Source organism: Lineus longissimus, chromosome 8 (genome assembly GCF_910592395.1).
Source record: "Lineus longissimus chromosome 8, tnLinLong1.2, whole genome shotgun sequence".
NCBI lineage: Eukaryota > Metazoa > Nemertea > Pilidiophora > Heteronemertea > Lineidae > Lineus > Lineus longissimus.
Window position 1 is genome coordinate 18,620,632 of NC_088315.1, and position 17,251 is coordinate 18,637,882.

General features: G+C 42.7%; 3 protein-coding genes across 3 annotated transcripts; 2 read left to right on the plus strand and 1 right to left on the minus strand.

Moving 5' to 3' along the window:
- The first annotated feature begins 137 nt into the window (after nt 1-137).
- Nucleotides 138-8,956, plus strand: LOC135492747 (CWF19-like protein 1). Its single transcript, XM_064779380.1, has 15 exons — nt 138-239; nt 722-806; nt 1,142-1,223; nt 1,770-1,871; nt 2,230-2,444; nt 2,950-3,068; nt 3,414-3,498; nt 3,984-4,109; nt 4,643-4,754; nt 5,209-5,288; nt 6,092-6,207; nt 6,493-6,586; nt 7,116-7,238; nt 7,943-8,040; nt 8,397-8,956. The coding sequence occupies exons 1-15, from the start codon at nt 217-219 to the stop codon at nt 8,530-8,532; spliced, it is 1,596 nt and encodes a 531-aa protein (XP_064635450.1). The 5' UTR covers nt 138-216; the 3' UTR covers nt 8,533-8,956.
- Nucleotides 8,932-12,291, minus strand: LOC135492748 (NADH dehydrogenase [ubiquinone] flavoprotein 3, mitochondrial-like). The gene is made up of 3 exons (XM_064779381.1): nt 12,248-12,291; nt 10,189-10,282; nt 8,932-9,762 (listed from the first exon to the last, which is right to left on the minus strand). The coding sequence occupies exons 1-3, from the start codon at nt 12,272-12,274 to the stop codon at nt 9,605-9,607; spliced, it is 279 nt and encodes a 92-aa protein (XP_064635451.1). The 5' UTR covers nt 12,275-12,291; the 3' UTR covers nt 8,932-9,604.
- Nucleotides 12,292-13,269: 978 nt separating this feature from the next.
- On the plus strand, nt 13,270-15,493 carry LOC135492447 (small ribosomal subunit protein uS17-like). The gene is made up of 4 exons (XM_064778946.1): nt 13,270-13,315; nt 13,955-14,083; nt 14,408-14,613; nt 15,323-15,493. The coding sequence occupies exons 1-4, from the start codon at nt 13,301-13,303 to the stop codon at nt 15,444-15,446; spliced, it is 474 nt and encodes a 157-aa protein (XP_064635016.1). The 5' UTR covers nt 13,270-13,300; the 3' UTR covers nt 15,447-15,493.
- The last annotated feature ends 1,758 nt before the right edge of the window (nt 15,494-17,251 follow it).

Here is a 17,251-nt window from a genome sequence, read left to right on the forward strand (position 1 = left end):
GCAATCTGTACCTTCTCTATACGATGATAAACTACTGGATGATAACGTCTTGCCTGCATCTTATGAATTCATTCAGAAATATGGAAAAGCAAAAATTGGCAGTTTGTTTTGCCGCCAACAGATGTCTCTGATTGCAATATGGCGGCGCCCATGAAAACGTGAAAACTTAAAATTTGTCTCTATTTTGGTTATTTTCAAGTAAAGTAACGAACAGATATGTCAAGCAAACCACTCAAAATGTAAATATTTATCTAAGGATCTTTTTCATGCCAGGATTGTTGTTCGAAATTCGTTAAGAATGCAACAAATTCTCTTTCTTAATTTGTCTCCTATCTTGTCTGTACATTTTGTACACATCATATGTACATGGTACAAACAATGCACATACAAATGCTCATGCACGTGTTTTATATATTATACAGCCCAACATGGGCACACATATACATGGGTACCAGTATAGCAGATGTGTAACAGATGTATGCTGATCATGGTGGAACAACGTCGAAATTGACTTCGCGAACAGAGCTGGTGCAAGATGGCTATGTGTGGTGCACTGAAGGGCAATCTATGGACTATGACGGCATGACGTCGTTGTCAACAGCAACTTATCTCTGTGAGAACGTAACAACAACATTGCAGTTCTTGTCGGCCACTCTCGGCACTTCGTAATATTGAAAAGAGAAAATCTGAAATACTCATCCTTTTAAAAAACATTTTTCAGCCTTGTTTCTGGTGATGTCGAAGGCAAGTTCACTACCCTCTTTTCAAGAGTTAATGGTATCATCAAGAAAAATGGGCCATTTGATGTAAGTACTGTGATTAAAATGGGGCATTTGAAGTAAGTACTCGTACTGCAATAATAAAATGGGGCATTCAGTGTAAGCACTCTGATATCAAAATAGGACACTCTATGTAAGTACTGTGATGTTTTGTTTTTTGTTACTTTTAAAGTCCCATTTCAGTGATTTGTGTTGGTAGTTCGTCTACCATTTGTGCTTGCTCTTGCAACCTTAATTCTTCTAAAAACACCTAACCAGACAGTAAGAGGAAAAGTTTTTAATTTTTTGGCCCTTGTGAAGTTTCGAATTCTTAGTCTTCTTGAATTACCCAATGACAGAGGCAACATTACTTTTGATTTCAGCTCCTAATCTGCGTGGGCGAGTTCTTTCATGGAGAAGGTTCAAGAGAAGAATGGGAGAAATATCAGAAGGGAGAATTGAAAGGTGAGATCAGACATCAACAAGGGATTGCAGGGACAAATAAACATCTGCAATGCTTTGGAGTCTCCACTTGTTCCTCTCGATGAAGCAGTTCCAGTTTTCAAGGGAATGAAATTCCTGGTTCTTCACAGCCCTTTGAATGAGACCTAAAAGCGAGGTTCCTTCAATTATCTGGTGTCTATGCCCGGGCAAGCGAAAAAGACTCCAGCAAGTCAGAAACATGAGTAACTTGCCTAGACCCTACCTCTGGCCAAAGACGTAGTCGCTAGGCCTATAAACCCAACTGGCATCAATCGGTAGTCGCATGCAAAAACACTCATCCTTAATTGGAGGAGGAATACTTTCTGGTGAATAACACCCCCAGGTGTAGAACGAACGCTGTCGAAGAAGATGAACATAGGATTCATTTGCCGGGGTAGGACTCGCCGTCTGTCCTGTGGCCCGATGACATCACGGCCATCTTAGCCAGTGAGCTCCTTTTATACCCAAGGTGGGGGTTTAAGTGAAAACCCTGTCTAAAATATTCTCAATTTGTGACATATTTTCCAGTGCCCATGCCCATTCTTATACTTGGTCCAACAAAACAGGGAAACACCATCTACTACACGGAGGAGAAAGGTGGAGATCTTTGTGAAAATGTTACCTACCTTGGTAAGTCCTTGAAAACTAGAAAACCTTTTTTAGCTAGCCTGGTATTCTTTTGAGTTTCGGGCGAGGAATGAGTGCAAACAGATAGCCCAAAGGCAGGAGTCTGTTTGGTCTGATTGAAGCCGTTTGTGTTCACCAGGGCTTGGATTTAACCACTGCCACTGCTGCCATGGCAGTCGGTGCCCTCCAAAATGGCCTTTGTGCCCTCTCAATCTTCTATCACATTTTTAAGTAACCCCCCCCGCTCCTGCCTATAGTACCCAGTAACCTTTTAACTGCAAATAAGGTTATAATTAGCATGAACTGGAAGGAAGAGAAAACATAAGTATTCCTTATTCATAATCCATTTTTTCTGTTTCAGGGCGCCAAGGTCTATTCACTGGAAGCTCCGGTCTGAAAATAGCATATCTGAGCGGACGAGATGGTGTCACTGAAGAGAATCCTAAACTTTCGTTTAATAAGGAGGATGTCCACAATCTCATGATGTCGGCTTCTGCTGAGTCGAACTTCAAGGGTGTTGACGTTCTCCTCACAGCACAGTGGCCCAAAGGGGTAGAAAAATATGCACAAGAACCGGTGAGATTTGAAACTATAATCGAAACTGAATGTTTAATGTAAAGCAATCAATTGGGTATTGCCAAGGCAGGCTAAAAACTCCCAGTGAAACTGCTCATAGTTTCTCGCCAATTTCCGATTTCCCGAAGGGTATCTCCATCAACGAAGTACCGCTTTACAAACTATGAGGTAGTGCAGTGGAAGAGTGTTGGCATGATGATCGAGAGGTTGTAGGTTTGATCTCCGGTCACTACTTGGTTCCCCTACTAGTAGAGTTCAGATGGAGAGACTGCTTTCTGAATCTCGAGTAAGTTTTCTATAAAGACGGCGCGGTTGTTCAAAACAGATTTTGTCACTGATGGTGGCTTTAACTTAAGCTGGCGTTATCACTACAGTTAAGCCTTTAGATATATCACCAAGTTAACGCAAGCATTAGTGACAAAACTTATTTTGAAAAACCAGGCCCAGTGCCTCTCACATGACTGAATAACTATGTCTCTGATACTACAACTATTTTTTTTTTTAGGAAGGAGTTGATTCGATGGAATGTGGCTCCGCTGCGCTGGCCCAGCTGGTCTTGGCTTTAAAACCAAGATATCAGTTTACGACAGGAGAAGGGACGTTTTATGAGAGAAAGCCGTACAGGTATTTTCCAGTAGTTGCAATTTTCTGTGTGAATGCCGCACTTGATCGGGTCCTGTAAATTCACATACAATGGAACCTCTCTGAGCGGACACCTCGCTAATAACGACAACCTCACTATTAAGGACACTCGTTTTGGTCCCAAATTGGTTGTTTCCATTCAATTTGACCTCTCTAATCAGGACACCTCTCTATTAAGGACAGCACTTGTCGGTCCCGAGGGTGTCCTTAATAGAGAGGTTCTACTGTATTTCAAAAACATCTTTGTAACCTCAGTGTTTTAGAATTGCTTATTGAATGGTCATCAGTCAACATGTAATATATCATGCTTTGATATTTCTCTTCCAGAAACCACAAGGTGTTAACAGAAAGTGCGAAACATGTCACACGGTTCATTGGATTAGCGAAAGTTGGCAATACACAAAAGAAAAAGGTAAAGGTTCTGGTGATAACTTGATACTGTAAACCGATACATTTTTTACATGTAAGCTTTTATAATAATAATAATAATGAGTCTTTTATATAGCGCAATTCCGGGACACTATAGTTCTCACTCAAAGCGCTTTGGGATATCATATTATTACCCCGGTCTCCACAGAAATCAATCAGGGGTTTCAAGGAGCAACCAGAAGGTGCTCACTTGAACTCGACCAGTAGGGGATCTAAGCAGTGACTCGGCCGGGAGTCGAACCCACGACCTCCTGATCATGAGGCCGACTCTCTTCCACTGCGCTACCGCTGCCCCTGCTTTACTTGTCTTTGGAGTTGACTGAGGAAGAGGACGTCAGATTAATTCCTGTAGATGGCGCAGTGAGTCATACCTTTTTTCAGTCCTTGAACAGGACTTAAAACCGAGGTACCTTGTTGTATCTGGTGTCTATGCCAGGGCTGAACATTTTTCTACGTCTTTTTTTGCAGTTTTTATATGCTTTTAACATTTTACCGATGTCCAAGATGAGCACGTCAGAACTCGTAAAACAGCCACCAGATGTCTCTGAATGTCCGTTCACATTCGACATTTCGTCTGCCCCACGCCAGTCTAAGGTAGGATATAAAGTCCGTCTCGTAAAATCCATACCATTATCAAGGAACTAAAATTCCTGGCTCTTCACAGTCCTTCGAATGAAATGAGAGGTTCCTTGTATCTGGTTTCTATTCCAGGGCAGATTAAAGACCCCACCAAGTGAAACATGAGTAGCTTGCGTGGACTCAACCTCTCGCCGAAGTCGGATTCACTAGGCCAATAAACCCAATTGGCGCATAACCGTAGTGGTACGCATAAAACGCTCATCCCGTCTTGGCGGAGGAATATTCCCTGGAGAAAATCACCCCCAAGTGCAGAGCGAATGCTGAAGAGGAAAAAGAAGTCTTCCCATAGAGCCTTTTGTCCCCCTCCCCCACCCCGACCCCAGACCAGCTAGCGACAGGTTGCCCCTGGATACCTTGTCGAGATGCACCAGCCTGTGCACTTTGGTGACCCTGAAAATTGTACAGGAAGTTCCCTGGAGAGAAAAAAAAAACCTAAGTGAAAAATTTCCAAGTCCTGCGATAAAATTTCGTTTTATTTCCTTCGGCAGGATGATGACGCTCCACAGTTTTTCTATGATATGAACCAGAGAGATCAAGGTGGAAGGAAGAGGCGACGTGAGGGAGGTGATAGCAGGGAGGGAAGACCGCAAAAGAAACAGCGTAGGTGTTGGCATGATCGATCATCCCCCCCAAAAATTTGTTAATAGCCTACTTGATTTTAAATATTTTGAAATTTGTAATTGAGTCTGAGGAAATTTCAAATTGTGTTAATACATACTGGATATAAATGTCGGCAATGCCCTTGTATAGACAAATATACAAATATTATAAATATCAAATTACAATGAATTTGTATGCATAATAACTGCACTGGATTGTGTTTAAGTGCATTTCTATTTTCCTGGACCACGAGTAATGACCAACGGTGTACCCCTTTGAAAGAAACTATGCTATTAGTCAACAGCACATGAGCAAACTTGTCTCATGCAATGCAACTGATAACATTCAGCAAGGTTGATATGAAATTCGTACCAAAAAATGTCCACCAAGCACAGAATTGGAGGAATGTTTTCGTACAGAATGTCTAAGCCAATTGTTTATTCTTGATTTTCAGCCCAACCAACTGGTCCGTGTTGGTTTTGCCTGTCGAGTCCTGAAGTGGAGAAACATTTAGTCGTCAGTGTGGCCGAAGATGTAAGGAACTTTCCAATGTTCATCTGTATGAATATGAAATTGCTTATTGTCTTCTTCTTCTTCAGCGTTCGCTCTGCACTTGGAGGGGTCATTCTCCTAGGAGTAATCCTCCTCCAAGGCGGGATGAGCGTTTCCTGCGTGCCACTACGGTTAGGTGCCAATTGGGTTTATTGGCCTAGTGGTCCGACTTTGGCGAGAGAGATAGAGTCCACGCAAGCTACTCATGTTTCTCACTTGGTGGGGTCTTAGCTTGCCCTGGCACAGACACCAGGTACAAGGAACCTCGGTTTTGAGTCTCATTCGAAGGACTGTGAATTGCTTATTGTAAAACATGAAATTTTTCGCGAGCGTTTTCGAAAATGCACCATCAAACGCGATGTTAGAAAGCGCAAAAATTCAATTCTCTGATGCAATAACCATTATATTTTGGCAAAGATTTACTCTTTATCACACAGGCTTATGTGAGGGCAAAACCGTCATTGTACCAGCCATAATTTGTGTTTTTATCGATTACTTTGGGAAAGTTATTAGTGATTAACGGCAGTGAAGATGACATTGCTACCTATAACCAACAAACCTCCTACACTATTTCCCCTCATCGAAGCTAAAAGCTAACCAACACTGTCACTGCCACATGCTACTGGAGGATATCTCATGGGAGACAAATGTCATTCCGAAACTAAAATCTTAATATTGTGAATATTGGTATGCGATGTCAGTAATATATTTTGAGAAAAACGAGATCTATAAGTACATTAGGCCTATATGTGACAACTTCCTTGTAAAATGTGTCTTTTTTTCAGTGCTACCTAGCGCTGGCCAAGGGCGGCCTAACGCCCGACCATGTGCTAATCTTGCCAATTGGCCATCACCAATCTACAGTTCAGGCACCGTCGGACGTCATAGCAGAGATAGAAAAGTAGGTAGTACTGTACGGTAATTCTCAAGGCAGGGCATGGAAAAAGCGCGTTAATACGCACTGAATATAAATTTCAGTATTGCCGTTGTGTAGACAAATATACAAATACTATGAATGCCAAGTTTCAGCAAATTTGTATGCATAATAGCTGCACTACGGCATTGTGTATAATTGCATTTCTATTTTCCTGGACCACTAGTAATAACCAATGGCGTACCTCTTTAACGTGCCTTTTAAAAATATGTAGAGTCCTAGTATATTCGTCCCCTTTGTTTTCTCTTCCAGATATAAATCTGGACTGAAAAAGTGTTTTCGGAAACAAGGAAAAGCTGTTGTTTTCTTTGAGAGAAATTATCGAACACAACATTTGCAAATACAGGTAGGTGCATCTTGACCCTCAAGCCTTGGATCCACTCCGCCGACCCAGACTCCGTGGTGCAAGGCCAGAGCATATTTCCTAAGTGAATTCCAGGTGGCGCTGACGACAGCCAAGCAGTCCTTTGCTGGAAAGCAAGTGTTCCATCCCCAATTCTGAACAAGGCATGAAGGAAGAACCAGATGGAATCTCACTTTGGATATGTACTCAGTGTCGGTAGAGGGTGATCCAAAAATCGTTCGTTAAGTGCTGTTCCTGATAGAAAGGTGTCTGCATTACAGAGGTCAATTGAATGGAAAGGACAGCATGCAGATAAAAATCAATGTCCTTCATGAAGGGCGTCGTGATTACAGAGATGTCTGCTATGGGAGGTTCTGCTGTACTGTATGCAGGTTATAATCTGAAAGAAATTTCGCAATCCACTGAAATAAATTCGCTGAGAATATGCAGTCGGTTCACCGTATACTGCCTATAAAATATTGTAAATGTAATACCAGTTGAATAGCATGATTGACCAGCTTTCTCCTTTCAGGCAGTTCCCTTCCCTCTGTCCCTCGGTGAAGATGAAATAAAAGAGATATTCTTGGACTCCGCTCACAACCACCCACATCCATTCGAGCTGCATGAGATACCAAAGTTATCAGATCTCAAACAGGCAAGTGTTTCGGAGCCTCATAGTCTAGTGCAAGGAGGGTCATAGCCTAGTGCAAGGAGGGTCATAGACTAGTGCAAGGAGGGTCATAGACTAATGCAAGGAGGGTCATAGCCTAGTGCAGGGAGGGTCATAGCCTAGTGCAAGGAGGGTCATAGCCTAGTGCAAGGAGGGTCATAGCCTAGTGCAAGGAGGGTCATAGCCTAGTGCAAGGAGGGTCATAGACCAGTGCAAGGAGGGTCATAGCCTAGTGCAAGAAGGGTCATAGCCTAGTGCAAGGAGGGTCATAGCCTAGTCCAAGGAGGGTCATAGCCTAGTGCAAGGAGGGTCATAGACTAGTGCAAGGAGGGTCATAGACTAATGCAAGGAGGGTCATAGCCTAGTGCAGGGAGGGTCATAGCCTAGTGCAAGGAGGGTCATAGCCTAGTGGTTAAGACTGCAGGCTACCATATATTAGGGCCCGGACACTGTAGCCCGGAAAAATTATGTGGCAGGTTTTATTTGGGGTTTCCAAATCTATACCACCAAAATGTTTTCTCACGTATATTTTGCAGAACTACGAGAGCTGTAATGATAATTATAATGATGATAAACTGTGTGCTGCAGCTACTGTATGACATCCCACAGCCGCAATCAATCCTTTGTGTTTGTCCTTGGCCAAGCGAGAGCTGTAATGCATACTAATGTTTACTTGTCTTTATTTTCAGATTGTCCCTGCAGGTGCTCCCTACTTCTATGTCGAACTGCCATCTGGTGAGAAGTTGTTACATCGTATTAAGAAAGGTTTCCCTCTTCAGTTTGGAAGGTAAGCATACCAGGCCTGTCCCGTCTATTGTTGCGACGTAGTAAGTGATGGGACGGGGAGGGGGGCAAAAAGTCACAAAAAATATTTTGGCCAAAAATTTCAAAAGGTGTCATTTTGTCCCCTCTCCCCCTTGAGTCGTTTGCCCCCCCCCCCCTCCCCCCAAGACTGAACTAGCTATGCCCATGAAGGAAGGGATGCAAAGTATGATAGTGTCGCTTCCCATTGCTACTACACGTACCTGCAAGTTTCCCGCTAGAACATTCTGAAAGCAAGGCGACCTAATTTGAGTCACCAGAATGCTTGTAATGCTCTTGTATTTTGTTTAGATCATTAACCATGTTTTGTTTTCTCTTCAGAGAAGTAATGGCGAGCAAAGAAATTCTCGATATGGAGGAAAAAACGGACTGGAAAAACTGCAAGTTGACCAAGGGCGAAGAGACGGAAGCTGCTCAGAGTTTTAGGAAACTGTTCCAAGACTTTGACTGTATCTGAATGCAAGACTTCGAACAATCCCTGTTCTTCACCAAATACATGTAATTTGCGAGTTGAGATGACGGTGATTCTGATGGGGGAAATCAGTGGCAAAGTGGTTCGAGTGCCAGGCTCATAACCCGGAAGTCCTGGGTTCAATTCGAAAGGATCACCACATGCAACATCATCTGTTGCTGATGACTTGTCCTCGGTTTCCAAGCCTTTGAACATCTGTAAAACCTCTCTATAAGGATTCCCTTGGGACTGACGGATGCAGTCCTTAGTAGGGAGGTGTCCCGATTGTAGAGGTCAAATTGTACCCAAACAACCTATTTGAGATCATAATCACTGTATCCAGCTAACAGAGTGCTGTACTTTCCAACACTCTTCCTTCTCCAAGAAGATAATTCAAAAATTGCATTTAGTACATTTATCATGTATTTTATCAACAACAATAAACTTTTTATTTTACAGAAGCAAAGTTTTCTTTAACATTTCTAAACAGTTAATGTTATGGGTGGAGCCTGGGGCCATTCATTTAGTACTTAAGTGTCTATTTTAAACACAAGTGTACTGTGACAAAAACAATTCTAGTAAGTTTTGCGTGGCTTTTATTGCAAAAGTGGACACTTTGCAAATGTACACAATTGAGAAGCTACTGGAGCTGTATTGGGAAATGTATCGACAAGTGAAACATTTTGCATTTCTGCTAGCGAATCGTGTTCAACCACATAATCAAAATGCCTACAAAAGTATTCCAGGTTTTATGACTCACATGGTGGACCACAAAAATCATGAGAATTTGATCGGTGAATGTGCAATATCATCTGACTTCCAAAACGGAATATTCGTCAAGACAACTACTTGCTATAGTTCTTCATCACAGGATCCAAAGCCTCAAAAACTCTTCAACAAAACAGAAGGAACAATGTGTGTATCATCAAATGTCAACAAATCAACAAATGTCCTACGATATTAACCTGATGATGATGATGATCAATTATCTAGCCCTAAAACTGACCCAATTCATTCTAGAACTATTCGTTCAAACACGTCCATATTGTCAATAGTCTTTTTTCACATTGTTTCTGTTCTACTTCTTAACAGCAGACGGCTGTGGCAGCCGTGATTTTCGCATCGTGACTTCATAGTCATAAAACGTCATCTCATTATGTCCGTAATATTCTGTGACCTTGTAACTTTTGTTGTTCGAAGCTGGCACTGTTGGGGCGGGTGTTGTGGTCTTGGTAGCTGAAATGAAAATGAAGGCGCAATGTATGGCAATATGCTTAAGACAACATTGGATTTGATCATTGTATGAAGTAGGTGTTGATATGAGCTCGACCATGTAGATCAGGGCTTCAAATAAAGACCTGTTTACCAACATGAATAACACCCAGGGTTTTCTCAAGGTAGGGTGGTACCCTTGAATAAGAAGGTAGGGTGGCGAACTATAATGGTCAGGTGGCCCTATAGAAACCCTTTGCACAATTCTAGAGCAAGGAAAGGTGGGTCTTTCAGGGAAGAGTGGTAAGCTGCCAAAATGGGGTGGGACACCCTGACAAATGGCCTTGTTGAGAACACTGAACACCACGGTTTCTTAGTTGACACCATGTAAAATGTTGTAGACGCTTATTGACCCCAAATCGAAGGACTTGCGTAAACCTTATGACGTACCTGGCTTTGGAGTAGTTCCACTAGGAGGAGCTCCTGTTCCAGTTGTATACGGGAACAGTCTTACAGCAGCCAGTCGAGGCAAGACATGCAAAGCCTAAAATGGAGAAGATGATTAGATTTTAAAAGGACAAAGAAACCTTGCCTATGATTATGCTGTACATAAATTAACAATCCGGCAATGAAAAAGCCGCATCATTCTGCATACGAGGTAGGATGCTTATTCTTACTGAAGATAACGAAAGCGCCGATTGAATATGCTTATTTCATGGCCAACCTCAAGTCCCTTGGCCTTGATGTTGATCATTATCAATTTACATTATGCATGATTTGCAGTTGAGCACCTCACTGAGTCTGAGGGAATGGCCATGGATGGCCAGGGGGTAAAGTCTTCTTTGAAACACCCTGCCTGAGCCTCAGCCGCCAGGCCCATGCCGGCTTTTCCACGATAGTGGTTGTGAATGTGATCAGATGCCTACTCCTGAGGGAGTGACTCCGCCTCCGTGGCTCCCAGTTCGCACTATTTGCCTCAAATCCCTGTGAGAGTTAACACAGAGCATTTCTATCACCAGTGAGACTGAAGTCTGTGGAGGTCCTCAAGCACCACCTGGCGAGCGTAACAAGAGGATTCGTGACAAGCACACGCAAGGTGGCTTCAGGCAGATCGCTAGACCGATAGCAGTAGATGAGTACAATAAGTACATGGGTGGCGTAGATCGGAGCGACCAGTACAACTCTTACTACATGGATACGCATAAGTCAGTAAAGTGGTGGAAGAAAATTCTATTCCACCTGCTGAACACCGCAATCAGCAATGCCTATATTCTGAAGAAATCTGTGGCCGCACCAGAGGATGTTATGAGGTGTGAACACAGGGAATTCAGGCTAGATCTTGTTGGTTGGCTGCTCACCCGCGGCCCAAGAAAGGATATGGCTCAGACCCGTAATGAGCTTCCCCCTGAGCTGCGCTTGACGGAACGCCACTTTCTGGAGAAACTTGAGAAATCGAAGCCAGACTGTGAGGTATGCAGCAACCGTGATCCCAGAAAACAAGGCAAGAGGAAACAAGTCACGTACAAGTGCAGAAACTGTCCGGGAATGATCGGACTTTGTGTTACCCCATGCTTTGAGATATACCATAAACGTCGGGACTACAAGCGCCACTATAATGAGAACTTTCGCAACTAAGCACAACTAAGAAATAATAACAACAAATAAATTGTGATATCCTCACAGAATCAAAGTGTCTTTGTTTCACTGAATTTATTCGTTATTATTTTCAACATTTATCAAATTTTGCACAATTTGCCACAAAATTAACATTTTTCACCCCAAAAACCAATTGTTGATCCACAGCTGTGGAGTAAAATAAGGCTGAGGCCTTCCTGTACATATTGTTCATGTTATTGTTTAGTGTTTCAATTCATAAAACTGTTCAGGACATTTTTAGAGAGAGTAGCCAAAGGTGGATGATATTCTGCAAAATGGCGGATTTTGATAATCTCAAAAAACTGTGTTTTTACCCCAAAACGGGCTGTATATAACCAAAGTTACTTTTTTTGCACTGTTTATGTATTACTTGTTGATGAAAACGTGAAATAAACACAATAATAAAGAAAATGTGTTTTTTTCATTTTCCCAAAAATTTGTCAAAAATTGTTGATTTCTCAACAATTTTGGGTGTTTTTACCCAAAAACCGATTTTGATATACACTTCTACCAGCACTCCTAACAAGGCCCATGAACTATCGATCAAACTTTTCTATTACTCCAAAGACATCAGATCAATCACTTTTGAGCTACAGACTGCCAAAAACAAGGTACCAGCAAAAAAGCCTAAAAAGCCTAAAACAGGCTTGAACTCCAAGGGGTAGCATATTTGACAACTAAAATTATTACAGAAATGGCATCCCATATGATTTTTTCCTTTTTAGAAACCACACGATAACGACTCTATGGCTTGAAGACACCATCCCAAAACTGAGGAACATGCGCTCTCTTGACATTTCATTAATTCTGAATTCAAAACTTCTAAGCTGAACTTGTGAAGAGGCTGCATTACCGATTTTGAACAGTGCAAAAGTGACATTCGTGTGACCGGGACTGCCATCTTGAAACTAATGACGAAAAACAGAAGAACTTTTTGAACCGCGGCCATAAAAATTTCTATGGCCCGCCGTGGGCCAAAACAAAAATGCTACTTTCATCATTCGGCGACACCATCACATAATGATAATAAAGTTCCTACAAAAATAATTGCACGTTAACCGCGTCCTCGATTACCAGAGCCCGTCGTATGCTCCTCACATCTCACGCGTAACTACTCGGTCATTAGTGACGCAGTGAAGTTCAGATTAGTGAGGTTTCGCAACCACCCGGTTAGGCCCTACGACGACGTTTATCTATTGTTCGGGTGAACTCACACAATAGATAAACGTCGTCGTTGGGCCTAACCGGGTGGTTGCGAAACCTCACTGATATCTGCTTGAGGAAAGCGGCGAATAGTCAGTCACAGTCACGATGCAATCTCCCCCACGATCTGATATCTTTGATGCAATTGGGAATCATCTTGGTGCCGATGTTGACGATTAAGCAAAACATGATTTTGCTGAATATGAATTAGTTCGTTGTAAACCTCTTGCTGGAGACGAATTATATTGATCTAACGTTGAATACGATAACAGATCTGCTGTTTGGCAAGCTACATACTATTCGCTACACTTCGTACCACACTTCGTACCAAACTCTACACAGTGGACCAGTCTCGTCCCCCTTCGTGAGGTGAGACGAATAGTACAACGAAATGGACTGCCTCGGGAGCCTTGGCTATACACCAGTGAAAATTAATGCAGCAGGCACGCTCCATATACACGGTGGTAAATTGTAAATAAATCACGCCAAATAAATAACTTTACAAAGTTATGAATAAAACAGCTTGGTAGATAGTTAATATTCGCTTGTATATTGTTTCAATGGGTCTCGATGGCTTTTATCACTGCTTATTGATTATTTCATTTGTGATGTCAAAACTATTTTCCGTGTAATTTATCGCGGACTCCGTCATTTCCATCTTTGGATACCCCTTCCGGTCCTCTTTAAGCTCCGCGGTGAAATCATGGCTGATCATCAAGTCAGTTTCATTCCAAAATACAACTTTCATGCCTTTCTAGAAAAGATATTTTCTTGAAACTTGTGCAGAATACAATTGAAATATTCGGTTAACGAGTAACACCGATGAATAACTAAGACTTGTCTAATCTGTTGGTGAAAAAAGGTTGCGAAGTTTTTCCCATGTTGATGTTCGAGGAAGTCGGTTTACTATAACTATGTAGATCGTGAGATTGTAGGCCTACCAACATAGTCATAGTGCCCTCATGAAAACAATGAACATAGGCTAGGCTACATACATACATGTCATGTCGAACAAGAGGACGATGACGACAATTTGGTGTCGCTGGTAAATACGACTTGAGAATTTGGCCCGGAAGTGGCGATGGTAAGTTTTAGACAATGGACTGTTGTGGTAGACTGCTCAAATGTGGAATCGGGAATGATTGCATCCTCGCTTTGCCAGTTGGCAGATTCAACATTTTAACAGTCTCCCATGGCCATGCATTGTCTAAAGTGTACCGTCGCCACATCGAGCCAACTTCTTAAGTGTCATATCGGAATGTTGGGATAGGTCAACATTTCAGGTTCGCCCTCTCGGTTTTGGTGAGAAAACCAACACCTCAAGTTCAGTATTTTAAATGATGCATATTCTTTTCAGACTGAACGAGCCTTCCAGAAGCAGCCTACTATCTTCTTGAACAAGAAGAAGGCTCTTCTTGGATCGAAAGCGCCAAAGCACCCACGTTATTATAAAAGTGTAGGTCTTGGATTCAAGACCCCAAGAGAGGTATGTTTACAAAATTTTCGGTTTTGGATGGTTAGCTTCAATTTTCAATACTTGGGCAACAATTTCTTAATTAATAAGGTAAATGAGTTCAGTATTTCTGTATTTCTGTCTTTCAAGTTTGTTTCCATTGAAGTTTCTAATGGCACTTGGCATGCTTCATTAATGGATTCGACCTCAGGAATGGCTGACAGTTAACCGAAGAGTGGCCAAATTTTTGTCAAGGTTGTTCACTCTTTTAAAAAGAGGGTCTGTAATATTAATTTGTAGTCAGGGAATTCGGTCTTGTTGGACTCTTGTTAAATAATCGCCTCTATAATTTTCCAGGCCATTGAGGGCACCTACATCGACAAGAAATGTCCCTTCACCGGTAACGTGAATATCCGTGGACGTATCCTGTCGGGCACCGTGTTGAAGATGAAGATGCAGAGGACAATCGTCATCCGACGTGACTACCTTCACTACGTCAGAAAATACAACCGATTTGAGAAGAGACACAAAAATATGTCCGTGCATCTCAGCCCATGCTTCAGGTGAGGTTTACGTCTGCTTGTGCTATTCGGAGCATATAAACACTGACAGTGGGTGGGCACGTCCAAGTCGTGAATTCTGGTGAAAAATGGGTGATTGAAGGGTTGACCATGGGCACCGCCATTTTGGCTGGGACGTGAAGTCCTAAAGCAATTGGAACTCTCTCAAAACGAAGTATTAGTGAATGCCAATTTCAAGGGTGGGAGTCGATTCTTTATTTTCCAGAGGACAGACTCCCACCCTCAACATTTTGAAGGAGTTCTTATTCCTCAAGGATTTCAAGTTCTAGCCAAAACGGTGGTGCCTATGGTCCGCCTGTCAATCCTGCTTTACAGCTACCGTCCTTATCACAACCTGTTATTTCTTATTCTCGGGGACATCCTGTCCATTCGCAGCAACCGTCCCTGTCACAACCTGTTGCTTCTTATTCTCTGGGACATCCTACTTCACAGTGACCGTCTTTGTCACAACCTGTTGCCCCTTGTCTCCAGAGACATCCCACCCTGTCTTATCATTCCTCGTCAATTGTGCTCCGCACTAGGGCTATCTCGTTCAGAAAGTATGTGGTAAGGGCCAAAATGGCATCAAGGTCTCGTTTGCACAATTTAGCTTTAGCTCTGTGTAACCTGTGATTGTTATGTCCGTTGAAAGTGCTGAGCGCTTTTGCAGTCATTATTTCTCATGTTGTCGTCTTTTTTTATTTCTTTACAGGGACGTCAAGTTGGGTGATATTGTGACCGTTGGAGAGTGCCGACCTCTCAGCAAGACTGTCAAATTTAACGTTGTCAAAGTTACGAAAGGCTCGGGCTCAAAGAAGGGCTTTGAAAAGTTTTGAATAGCAATGTAAAACTTGTACAAAGAAAAAAAAAACATTGAAAATAACTCTTTATCTTGACTCTGATCATTTTGTCTGTCGATTTTGGCTGTCCGTGCCACTGTCTGCTTGTGAAGACAAGTTTCCGAGTGCTACTGTCTGCTTGTGAAGACAAGTTCCCACTGGTACTGTCTGCTTGTGAAGACGAGTTCCCCAGTGCCACTGTGTGTGTGTGAAGACAAGTTCCCCAGTGACACTGTCTGCTTGTGAGGACAAGTTCCCAGTGCTACTGTCTGCTTCTGATGACAAGTTCCCCAGTGCTATTGTCTGCTTCTGATGACAAGTTCCCCAGTGCTACAGTCTGCTTGTGAAAGACTAGTATCTCGGTGGTACTGTGCTTATGAAGACAAGTTCGCCAGTGCTACAGTCTGCTTGTGAAAGACTAGTATCTCGGTGGTACTGTGCTTATGAAGACAAGTTCGCCAGTGCTACAGTCTGCTTGTGAAAGACTAGTATCTCGGTGGTACTGTGCTTATGAAGACAAGTTCCCCAGTGCTACAGTCTGCTTGTGAAAGACTAGTATCTCGGTGGTACTGTGCTTATGAAGACAAGTTCCCCAGTGCTACAGTCTGCTTGTGAAAGACTAGTATCTCGGTGGTACTGTGCTTATGAAGACAAGTTCCCCAGTGCTACTGTCTCCTTGTGAAGACAAGTTCCCAGTGTTGCTGTCTGGCTGTGAAGACAAGTTGCCCAGTGCAACTGTCTGCTTGTGAAGACGAGTTCCCCAGTGCTTCTGTCTGCGTGTGAAAGACAAGTTCCCAGTGCAGTGCTACTGTCTGCCTGTGAAGACAACTTCCCCAGCTTTACTGTCTGCTTGTGAAGACACGTTCCCCAGCGGCTAATGTCTGCTTATGAAGACAAGTTCCCAAGTTAAGTGTTTGTGAAAGACGGGTTTTCGGTGCTTCTGTCTGCTTATGAAGACAGCTTCCCCAGTGCTACTGTCTGCTGGTGAAGACAACTTCCCCAGCTAGTGCCAATGTCTGTTTGTGAAGAAAGGTCCCTGAAGGTGGGGATGATCAACCTTGTTGTACTCGGAACAACCTTGAATTGCTGACTCATGGTGAGATCTTTATTGCAGTTGGTGATTTTTTTAAAGGATCACGCCGTCTGCCCGTTTACATTGGTCGTCTCTTGAATGAAAATGACACACTCCACTGCCGTACCGGTACTCCAGTAAATATATGTGAACGAATGGCGATCCCCTTTAAACATCCTGGCAGCAGTGGTTTTCAATCTTCTCCCCCTCTCGATATGATGAAGGAGTATAAAAAGCCTGAATCTCAGTATGCCCTTTAACTAATTCTGATTGGAGAAGTCACGGTCTGACAGAAATACTTTTCCACCCCAATGTAGCCTCGAGAAATCTTGCTGCTGATACGAATCATCCTCGGAAGTACTCGAACGCACGGAATCAGTGCGTGCTGCAGTTTGAAAAGGTTTGTTTCGGTGGTTTTTCTTCAATAATAATGATAATGATGATAATGAAAATAATAACATGAACAAGATAATGAAGAAAAAAAGAGAAAAAAATGTGGCAGATTCACCGGGAGTCGAACCCGTGACCAGCCGAACCACGGTCTAACTCTCTGAGCGCTATACCATCAAGGCTTTCATGTCAACGTGGAGATTTTATTTGCCTGTTATCAACGAGACAGGTGATGCATGACTAGATGACATCCCTCTAATACCATTCAAGTCGTCGCCATATTGAAAACGCGCCGCAATTGTGACTAGGTCGCGCAGGTGGCAGAGTGATTGGCCGAAAT